The sequence below is a fragment of the Schistocerca gregaria genome, chromosome 1 (assembly GCF_023897955.1).
Source record: "Schistocerca gregaria isolate iqSchGreg1 chromosome 1, iqSchGreg1.2, whole genome shotgun sequence".
In the NCBI taxonomy this organism is placed as follows: Eukaryota; Metazoa; Arthropoda; class Insecta; order Orthoptera; family Acrididae; genus Schistocerca; species Schistocerca gregaria.
The window spans coordinates 862,803,492-862,815,581 of NC_064920.1; the positions used below are offsets into that span (position 1 = coordinate 862,803,492).

General features: G+C 40.5%; 1 protein-coding gene across 2 annotated transcripts in view; it reads right to left on the reverse strand.

Annotated features, from left to right (window-relative positions):
* Window positions 1-970: 970 nt before the first annotated feature.
* LOC126272913 (uncharacterized) overlaps window positions 971-12,090 on the reverse strand; it is a 243,142-nt gene continuing 232,022 nt past the window's right edge. The window contains exons 14-16 of one of the 2 annotated variants that reach the window (XM_049976187.1): window positions 3,982-4,268; window positions 2,765-2,934; window positions 971-2,669 (exon numbers count right to left, since the gene is read on the reverse strand). In XM_049976187.1, the coding sequence (XP_049832144.1) occupies window positions 2,403-2,669; window positions 2,765-2,934; window positions 3,982-4,268 (724 nt within the window). In that variant the 3' untranslated portion in view covers window positions 971-2,402. The remainder of the gene's footprint in view (window positions 2,670-2,764; window positions 2,935-3,981; window positions 4,269-12,090) is intronic. The other variant, XM_049976198.1, reaches the window with a different exon arrangement.

A 12,090-nucleotide genomic window follows, 5' to 3' on the forward strand; every position in this document is an offset into this window, starting at 1 on the left:
TGTCTTTGGTGGCTTTGGCAGTGTAAGCTGACAAGGGCAACAACATACAATTAAAAGGTTATCATGGACTACTGTACACTGTAACAGCAGAAAGGCAGGTCTTAGGACAGCAAACCACTGAATAATTAAGTGCTCGACAACAACTAATGGACAGTCATACCATACAAAACCATCTTCAAGCCATGGGATACAGAAGGATAGCTTGGTATAGGCACAAGGAAGATGCCATTGGAAAGGTATGAGTATGTCAAAAGCCATGTGAAATTATGCACCTCAGTTCCCAACATGGCACTTTTGCACTGGATACTCATAAATGGCTCAGAATAAAATGTAACGATCATGCACATTTTCCCATTCTGTTGCTAACCACCACACCTACATCCAGAACAAGTTCTGATGGCATCTTAGTCACAAGACACTGTCATATTACTGACGGCAAATGGAGTCTCTATTCTGCTCCAACAAAACTATTGTCCCTAATTATATTTATTGGAGTATACTCACCATATGTAACACATTATAAGTTACTCATAAAATGTACTGCAACTTGTTATTGTGACGTAAGGAATAAACAAAACTTTATTTGAACTCTACATTAAGTATTCTTAAATGAGAACCATCTGCATGCAGCTGAATAATAGGGTACTATTTGTATTTTCCATACATGTTTCACCACTATTTATTAGGGTATCAACAGTGGTTGTCTTTGTTGATATTGTTCTACAAGTGTTCTTGCTGAACTGCTGGTGAAGCTACTGTTCTGCTTTGAACACTAAGCACCATTTTCAGGACAAGATAAAAACTGCACACACATTCTTCCATCATCTTAACTTGTTCATAATGTTTAAACTAAGGTGAAAAACATCTGACAAGACTCATCTAGCAAAACAAATATTGTCTTTATTTAGTTTGAAACAAACCATCAAGGTTTTGGAGAAAATACTGCTGAATATTTAGGAGAATCAGTTTAAAGGTTGATTGAAACCTCTTGTTCATCCAAATAATGTAACATAATTATGGTTTCTTATGTCTCAGAATAAAAACTATAGTGTACCCTTCCCCTCTGTATCATTCCAAGATAAGCAACACAGTGAGCCTTGGTAAAGTAAAATTAAATAATTATTTTGATAGACTGCTGCAATAATTGAATGTGAAATGTTCTTTGTCTTCCTTGTAAAATGTTTTTGGGGGCAATAACAAAAAAGATGCAGAAATTGCTTATTCTGATAATTTAGGACACCCCATATCAGTCAAGGGAATAATTAAGTATGTCACAAAATTTGAAATAGTAGAGACTCCAAGATATATTTTTAATTCAAACTAATGTGACTCTCCTAGTATACATCTTGCAATCCTGTATTAACTCAAGATTCATTGAAATTTATAGAACTTCTGAAACTGACTATTTGGTTAAAGACTTACATGCTCCTATCAAATAAATAAAAGTAAAATGTTATAACTAAGTAGTTATTACAGCTATTTTTGATCAGTTCTGACTACAAACACTACACGCCCACTGGTAAATATGATAATTGAAAAGTTAATTTGTTGCAATTAGACTATTGTCACAAAAATGCATCTTCCTAATATGAACATTCTGATTATCACAGACACAGATTCTGTACCTTCACTGGCCCAGTATCACAAATTATATTCTATATTGGGACGGCTGTTAATGGCTATGAAAGTTGAAACATGTTTAATATATTGAAAATGTACTTGAACACAACATTTCTACAAACTCAGAGTATAAAATATGTAATTTTATTCACCTGAGTAAATACACAGTTCCACAGAGCACTTATTTATTGATACACTATCTAATGAATGTCAGGAAACAAGTTGTGCCATATTACTGAATGTTCTGGACAATCTCCACAATGAATATACAGGATTCACACAAGCAAGCTACAAAAATTTATAATACAATAAAATCACATTACGTGCATTAATCTTTTTGTACAGTATCAACAGTTTAACTGTTTAGACTGTCCTATTATCTTAAAGAACATTTTCACAGAAAATAATTTTTTTGCTCTCAGAATGTTCACAGTTGATTTCTGAGTCATGCAATAGTATTAACAGTATTATTTACAGTTTATGCACAGAACAATAATCTTACAAAAATAATCTCACTAGGAATCTGCTCTGTTGAACAGAGCTGTACAGCTGATTAAAATACAGCCATTTGTCACAAAAATAAATAGTTCTATTTTTTTATGAACAAAACACAGCCTAGATCACATTTTAATTGTACCTAACATTTCAGCCAGATTAGGCCATCTTCAGATTTAAAATTCTGGTGGGCGGAAACTACCACTGGTGTCAGCACATTACTACAATCTACTGCTTATGCATCACATCTGGCAAACTCTATGGGATTCAGACAGTACTATAGCAGATCACCAACATCCTTTTTCATCACTTCCATCACTGCATTCCATGAAACCATTACAGACTCTGCTTTTTGGCAAACATTCCCCAAGGGGGCACCTATGTCCCCTGCAGAAAGGTTCAGGTTTCTTTGGAGTTCGTTCATTTTGGTTCATGGACTGTGTTATCCATGGCATGTAATTTGATACCTTTGTATAAACTCCAGGACGATTTGCTCTTGCACAGCCATAGCCATTACTTGTTACTCCATACAATGTCCAGTGACCATCTGGTTCCTAAATAGATTGACAATGATAGTATAGAAATATAATTCCTTACATTAATTACCATTTATTAATGGACAACTGTTTTTAATTTTTGAAATCAGTACCTGACACATCAGAGGACCACCTGAATCACCTAGGCAGGCATCTCTTCCACCTCTATCAAATCCAGCACAAAACATGTTTTCTGTAACTCTGTAAAGTGGGAGAAGCACTGTTCTTTTCCTGCACTCTGCTGTTGTTATTACAGGAAGCTGTACCTCCTGCAGTGTATCAGCTGCAACAAAAAAATTTTCTGAGATTTGACTAGTCATAGATATAACTGTGTACTTAAAAATGTGCAAAAAATGTGAGCAGCACATTTTTAATCTTGCCATAATTTGAAGTATTCCATCATTATCTATTAGAACTAGGAAGTCTAGCTTGATCTTGTATCTACCTATTTTTCCTTTGCAATCATTACTGACTAGATCAAGAAGTTAAAACCTTGATAAATTCCTTTGCACTCTGTCTAAGTAACTCTGATACTAATTCCAATAATTACACTATCCTCTGAGCATTGTAGTCTTTCTGGGGATCTGTGTACAAAAAGGGTTATAAAACAAACTGTGATGGCTAAGGGAAACAAGGGAAAGCAATCTTATCTCTTTTGTCTGCATCATCTTGACATAAAACACACTTTGTATTCAAAAATTAAACAATATCTATGAAAATAAAACAGTTCTAATCATCTGAATAGACAAAAATATTGATTTATCATCATCACTCATTACCAAATGATAACTAAGATATTTATCGATAAGTATATAAAGATTTTAGGTCATAAGTAAAGTAGGCAACATATACAAAACTGAGCCAATTCAAGTATGGCATGTATACATAAACAGCTGTACAGATCCTGTTTCAAACTTATTCTTGAGTTCACTAGTTCTGAAACACTACACGTCACAAACTTTTGACCCAAAGTTTGCTGTGTCTCTGGCACTGCCAACCCAATCTATAAAATAATAATGGGTGGAACAGTACTGCCATTACCATTATTGACTTTTCATTTCAGTGTGCTGTGCTAGAATGAATGAATATACAGTTCCTGATTTGTGCTCACCCATCACTACTGATGGTGGTCCCCCCCCCCCCCTCCCCTCCTGCCCAAACACACAGAGGGAGCAGGTAGAGAGGGGGAGGGAGGGGAAAGGGGGAGGGAAAAGTTTCATTCATCAGAGATCACAAAAGCATAAGCTGAATTTATTCACGTAGAAGAAGAAAAAAAATAAAAAGAAGGGGAAGACATATTTTTCATTTACTTTGTTTGTGATATACTTACGGAATATTCGACCATCTTCAAACAATTGCCCCCACCCTATGACTGTGCATAGTCGGCCATCTTTGAGAACTGAGTCGGGCTTTGGTAAGCATATAGGTCGCACATAATCACTGAATGCTACAGGACCCTGCATACGCAGCAGTGTTATGTCATTGATAAAGCCATTGTCAATGTAATTTGGATGCAATATTATATCGGTTATTGGCATTTGCTGTTCATATGGTGATGGAAAACTTGTTCCTCTTCTCAAAGTGCCAAGTCGAGCAACCCAGAAGTCGTCAAGTGCACTGCATGACAAGAAAACAATATTATTATACAACAAGCATACAAAACACCTATATCCACATGTGACAGTAAGTTTATATTTTTCCCTTAATATGAGAAATGTATTAATAAAATTCAGCACACAACAAAAACATACAAGGCATTGAATCACAGTACTGTTTGTGACAGGATAATTACTTCCATGAACACAATTTTGTTTTTGTCTAGCTGTGCCACTGCACTACCAATATTCTGGTGATACAGTTCTCATGTTCACTGCCATGTACAGATGAACATTACTATGTAGATTGCCATGAATCGATATGTTGCCTCTGGCTTGCGAGTGAACTGATTTTTGGCCAGAGGGGTCGCAGGTATAGTACTGAGTCTCTGGTAGCAGCATCTGCACTCCCGCTTCCTTGGAGCTGAACCAGTGAGCAGGAAGGAAGTAGTGTGGTAAGCAAGTGATCAGGTGTGTCCAGCCTCTGATATGTGGCCCGAGTCATTTAGGCTGTTCCAGGAAGTCTTGAATTTGTCACTGAGCTGGACCACCAGATACATGGGGCATTTCTTGGAAAATAATGAGTTACATGACCAGAACAATGCGACCATATGGAGTCAGTAGATGACAGGTGGCAGCAGGTGGATCATTGCAGGTGAAGGGCACATTTTGCTGTTGCCTTCCAGCTACAGGGATGATAGTCGCTGGTCACTGTGCCCGAGCGGTTCTAGGCGTTTCAGTCTGGAACCGCAAGACCGCTACAGTTGCAGGTTCGAATCCTGCCTCGGGCATGGATGTGTGTAATGTCCTTAGGTTAGTTAGGTTTAAGTAGTTCTAAGTGCTAGGGGACTGATGATCTCATATGTTAAGTCCAACAGTGCTCAGAGCCATTTGAACCATTTGACGATAGCCTAAACTTGCAGCCGGAAGCTACCTTCCCACTAGCCTTCATTGAAAAGACTAGGTGAGCAGCTTATGGGATGTTACGCAAGAATTTAGTTCTCATGTAACATACTTCCTAGTGTGGTTTTCATTTCACACAATCCTCTTTGTGCATCTCCACCGCTGTGTTTAAGTGATAGCTTGCTAGTGTACGGGGTTTGGGAAGTGAGCCTTTTTGATGGCAAGCTATTATTATTGTGACTGGAACTTACCACATTTGGCTAAGCTCAGTTTCTGTTGGGGAAAATCCCCCTGGTGGGTTTATTGGTTATTCATTTACTGTTTTCCCAGTGATGTATATGTATATTAACATTGTGCTGAATTAAACATTTAGTGTTTGTTATTAGTCGACTTTACATATAACACTGAAATTTAATTGTTTCCTTATTAGCACTCATGCAGGAGTTGTTTACTTCTTATAAATAACCTTTTGTTTGCCACATACAGGGGGAGCTTTCTGTTGCTCATGGGCCAGCAACTGCACTTTCTGTCATATGTTTTGGGTACTCTCATGCTCGTTGAATTCTTGCTCAAGAGTGGGAGTGTTGATTGTAGTGTGGACATTGTATTTAGTATAAATACTGGCTTTTCTCTCTAAAATGTCAAGAGAAAAATAAATTGCTTGGCTTAGCTTGTGGGTCACTGAGGTCAGCATTTTGCTGCAGTATGGTTATATGTATCTGATCTTTGTTTTAAAATGTGCACTTTGTGTGTTTTAGAAGCAGCTAATTTGGACATCCTCGCCAGACTATTGTGAGGCGTGCTGGTCGCCAGTGACTTCGGGACCAGTCTTGCTTACACACTTCAGCTCCATAGTTGATTGGTAGCTTTAGTAGCTGATTTTGAGAAAGCTGTTATGCTTTGTTAATGTGTTTTGGTGTTCATTGTTTAATTCGGGGTGTTTAAAGTACTTCTTGTTCTGCTGAAACCTGGTGATTGTATTGCTGTTAGAAATTTCAATTGTGCTGCAGTTTTCCAATTTCATATTTCATGGTTGATTTAAACCTAATCTCTGTTCAGTTTAAAATTGAACTCATCAAACAAACAAGAAATTTGCATTTTGGTATTTAAATATTCACCAATCAGTTTGAAGTTTAATTGTCTTTTCCTGTAATCTTAAAGAAAATTACTATGTTGCCTTTTGTTTGCATTTGTTTTTAAGTTGGCTTTTATTATTAATAAATTTTGTTCAAACTGGTAGTCCATTTTAAATTATGTTCAACCTCCCACTCATCCAGTCCTTCCACATTCTATCCTAAAAGTGCACAGGCACCATGCCTGCTACATAGGTAAGCAAAGGTGAATAATAGAGTACTCAAATCTAGAAAGTGACAAAATGTATGTAGAAATTCAGACTATGGAACATTCAACAAACTAAGTTTTCTGTCATTTTAAATTATTGGTAGTTTTGACACCTTAGCAACAAAATATAACAGTGATAGTTTTGGGACAAAGCAAGCACCAGTCAGGTTTGGACCAGCTTGACAATCGTGCATAAGGCTCAGAAACACCATGATACTATGAGGTATGTCAATACGGGTTTATTGCTGAAAAAAATGAACACACATTCATTCTGACTTAGCACTAAAAAGAACACAACACTTAAAAGTAAATAGAATGTGATAACTTAAACATTCAAGCAGAAGTATTGTAATACTCCCTCCTCTTTCCTTCCTTCATACCACACCTGTCCCACCTTGCATTTTTGTTCTGATGAAAAATTTAAAATTATGAGGGGTTGTATAATTATTATCTGAAAAACAGTTGTAGGGACACAAGCTCTATGGACTTCCATCCCCAAGAAATCACTGTAAAAACAGTATGTCTGGACCTGGGCAGTGTGTTCTGAGAGGCCAAATGCTTAAGTTGCACCTGTCCATATAATATGTATCAATAAATATCGTGCATGTGAATCGGTAACATTGAGAGTTACTACACATCATGAACATTGTGTTCATTACCCAAATCCTACATTAGTGACCCTGAGCTTTTTGACAACCATGCCACAACATTCTCGTGTGACACATTGCTCCACCTCATGAGAATCCAGCACCTTACTGACATGAACCCTACACACACCGATGGTCAGCCAAATACAGTCAATGACAGCAAGTGTTACAAGTGTTTATCTAAAGACTTTTCACCACTATAAGATGGAAATTGCAATACTTCTGTGTTTAATAACCGCACAACAATACAACCATTGCCTCATCAGCGCAGACATAAGAACTACGATATTGAACTTCTATCAACCACAGTGCCTTTAACAAACACTGAAAATAGTGCTAAGAGTGCTTATGTGGACACTTACCTCGTCAGACTACATAACGAAGGGACGTTGAGGATCAGTGGTAATAAACAATGGGGCTACCCTGCTACCCCCACCATTCTAAGGTACAATATTCCAATTGACACACATTTAGCTAGTACTAATGATACTTGCAAGTCTCCCTATCAACAGAGTGACTCTACCATTATTGAGATGTCAGGCATTGGCAGGCTAATTACAGATACCAACCACAGTGACATAACAAATGTCGAATGATCAGTGACAATAAACAAACGTGCAGGTCAGTACATTTGGTGGTTTCAGGGATAGATAATGCCAGTTAACAGTTGTTTTGAACAGAATGACACATTTATGCAAACCACTTTTGCTCTCATATCATGCAGGTGATGTCATGGCAGCTGCTCCACGTACCATGGTACACCTCGGGCGCGACGTCATGGTCCTGCTGGCCGCACCACATCCCATTCCCCAGCTTGCATTGGGATATGCTGATGCCTGCTGGTATGGATGCACTACATGACCATTTTACCATAACCACATATCAACAGCTACCAGGATACCACAAAAGATGCATCAACAGCACTAACAACCACAAGATGGATAACAGAATTACAACCTGACTGCTACAACACTTGCACTAACAATGAAGGTTGTCAAGTTTGAGCCAAACATCACTGTCACACCTACAGTGAACTTCATACCATGTGGGATGATGACCTACCACATATTTTTCCAGCCTATGATGATTACACGACATGCCACCAATCCTATGGGCACACACATGAACCTCCAACATCACGATGGCCTCTGACCAACCATGACTTCACCCACCTACTGCGATGCGTGTTATGACTGAGGGGTGTGACGCTGTTAACATGGACGTACTTGCTACACCACTCATGCCGTGTGCTACGTTTCATTACACTGACACCACCACAGCAACCATGATGTAACTAACAGAACAGCTAGCACAGTGGACACATGGACAAACACCACCAGAAAACAGTGATATCCAACAGAAATATATTTCTCCATAGTTTACTGATGCCTCTCTATGTCACATTGGTGACAGCATAGAGATATGAGCCATGCTGTGACACTCACATGATGTCACCGCACGGCCAGCCATGCCACACACGGGATTGCAGCTCCAACTGGAATACACAGACAGGTACAACAAACAATGACCATACCTCATTAGGCCACTACAGTCGAGCAATGTCGTGCAACTATTGCACCGTTACAACTCAGTTGGACCAACACAAAATGACCGCTACAGCAACCACCCAGCATCCGTCAAACTGCACCTGTTTCCCATGCACACAGACTAACCAGAAGTGTCATTTCCTTTATGCAAACGTATGATGAGAGCAGCAGGGATCGAGGCTGACCAGAGCCAGCTGTTAATACTTCTCAGACATCTCAGTGAACAAGCGGATCTTGTCAGCAATCTACTGCTAAATACTCTGACCACGCACAAGTATGAGATGGTGAAGTCACTAATATTACAATCATTATCACACATGCGGGAGCAAGAACTGCACATTGCCAAAAATGAGACAATGATGGGCACTGACACACCATTGGTCTTACAGCCCAAACTGCACCTGGAAGTTAATAACAACCTACTACGAGACTGTGCCCTATGGTCATTACGGTTACTCAAGCTCCCAGAGCAAATACAGACAGCATTTCTAGTACATGCGAACACACCACTGGAAATGTGCCTGTAACTGTCTGATAGGATGCTGGTGATTGCTAGTCACCAGACACTCATCAGTGCCAGGACACCTACCTACGACTGCCACAACGGCAATGAATATGGTGCACAACAGACAAGAAAGGCAGCAATGGCAGACAATGCCAAACACTGAGTACAGACCCCAGGCAACCTCCTCCTCCCCCTCGCAACTGGATCATAGGTGCCTTGCAGACTGCGACCACTGCTACGCCACAACAACCACTGTGCACAGACCCAGCTCCTGCAGGAAATAAACAAACAAGTGAGACGTCTGACGCTTAGGCCACCACAACACAGCTCAGCCAAAACAAAACAACAAGTGGCTTCTACTGGTTTCACACACGTTTTGGCGCCGGCGCACACCACTGCCAACAGCCATGCAGAACCCACACTACATTGGTGGACTGCCTTAGGTGCACCAGCCCACCTCCCTACAACAAGTCACCTTTCTATTGGAAATACCAAAACACATAACACATGGACAGACGGCGAGCAACTGTTTGTTTATGACCGCCAGCTACACCTGTACCTGCTGGTCGATACAGGCAAGGAAATCAGCAAGCTACCCACACATCTCACCACAGGAGGTTACAAGCACTCAGCATACAGCTCTGAGTGGCAAATGATTAAATAATACTGGTAATGGGGACAACCTCTGTGATGCTACGCCTAGAGGACCGCATCCATGCACTTCCTTTGTGGCCGAAACAGTGGAACCGGTACTTGGAGTGGATTTCCTCCATCATTACCACCTCATCCGGAATCTCAGCAGAGCTCTGTTGTTACAAGGTGATGGACAACATCCTGTAGGGGGCATCTGCAGTGACAGTCTGATGTTCACCACAGACCCTCCCCCTCCACTGATAGATATGGAGACCCCAGTAGATCTTGCATTACAATGTGCAACACTGTGTGATGAACTCCATCAAAAGATCACAGCCTATGTGAACTTCTGTAAAGAGAACAACAAAACATGTACAGAGAACGTGTAGCTATGCATCTACTATCACAAACTGGACTGCCAACAACAACGAATCTGGTAGCAACTAAAGATGGCCCGGTGCACCTGAGAGCCACAGGTTAACTGTACAACCACTAGCATGGAGACATAAGTTAGTACAGTGCTTATTATAGATGGTTATGCAGCTCTATGAGTGGGTTGAACAGAGGCTGTGTCTACACTCTCTCGAGCAGCTGCTCTTGCAAGCAGGTTACCCACCGACAAGGCTACCAGCCCTGCGGAGAGATCAGACAACAGGATTCCGCCGCCCGGACCACCCCTGCCAAAAAAAAAACAGTTAGTATAGTTATGGACGGCACCATCCACAGAATTAATACAACTCTAGGACTGCCCATACACCACTCCCCCCAATGCCCAGCCCCCCCCCCCCCCCCCCCCCAAACTCAAGTATTTCTCCAGGATGGTATAATCAGACCTTTGGCCAGTGCACGGCATTACCTATCACAATACAGCCAAAGAAGATGGTGCATGGCACCTCTGTGGCAACTATGGGTACTGGACTGTAAAAGAGCAAACTCCCAAATACCTATGGCCCAGAAGGACATTCACAAAATGGCCATTATCATCCATTTGGTTTATATGTATTCTTATTCATGCTGTTTGGGTTGGAAAATGCCACACAGACATGGCCAAGATTCACTGTTGGTTTGTTTTTTCAGTGTGCCACACTGTTACAGTTATTTGGACAACATAATTATGTTCTCAAAATCCACAGAGAAATACGAATGACACCTTCGTCGGGTACAAGACAAACTATCACAACATGGGGTGGAAAATAATGCTGACAAATGCCGACTGCAACAGCCTTGGATTATGTTTGTTGGCCACAGTCAACACAACAGGCATACAGCCCACACAGGACAAAATTACCAAGAACTACATAAATTTCTTGGTGGTGTCAATTTATACTGACAACACTTACCCCATGCAGCTGAAACTCTACTTCCCATTGCAGAAGCTCTACAGGGGGAAAAATAAATTGGGGAAGACAAAGCTAACATGGACAGTTGAAATGCAAACTGCATTCGACAACATTAAAGATCAACTAGCACCATCTCACTCACACTACCTTCACTGGATGCTCATCTTACCATTACATCAGACATTAGCAACTGAGTGATAGGCAATGTATTACAGCAGAAAGTGCCAGAGATGACACAACCTCTCCATTTTTTCTTGAGGAAACTGACAGACTCTCAAAGGAAGTGGTTGACATTTGACCATGAACTAACGGCCATGTACGAAGCAGTGCATTACTTGCATGATGGTATTAAAGGGAGACCACTACTTATCTATATAGACCAGGGGTCTCCAAACATTTTAGTCTGCGGGCCACATTGACTCCTCCAAGAAGTCGTAAGGACCAAGATCTATGAGGTGGGATTAAAGCACCCTAGCACTCCATGATCACCATAATGTAAGGCTAAAGGAAAGATGAAATTGCAAAAATCTAAGGTTGTGGGAATAGCTAGCACTGAAACGAACTACGATTTTTATTTAATTACATAATTTTGATTGGTGGACATACCTGACCGAAATTCTGGCGTATTTTATTCTGGCAAATTTCACCGACAAAAAAGTATGTCACTGCACATTCTTCACGAAAGCATCCTCCATGATAGCCACAAGTTTAACCATGACCTTCCGTTTTGTAAAGATACAGCTCCGACAATGTCACGGGGTATTGGCCGCAAAAGGCCTCGAAACTCAATTGTTGGCAGTATAGGTACCACCTTAAATATTTGGCGTGCCGGATACTGGGGATGTCCGACCAGCTAACGCGGGTCGGTTTCGGACTGCGGGCCATAGTTTGGAAACCCCTGATATAGACCATTGACCATTAGCTGATG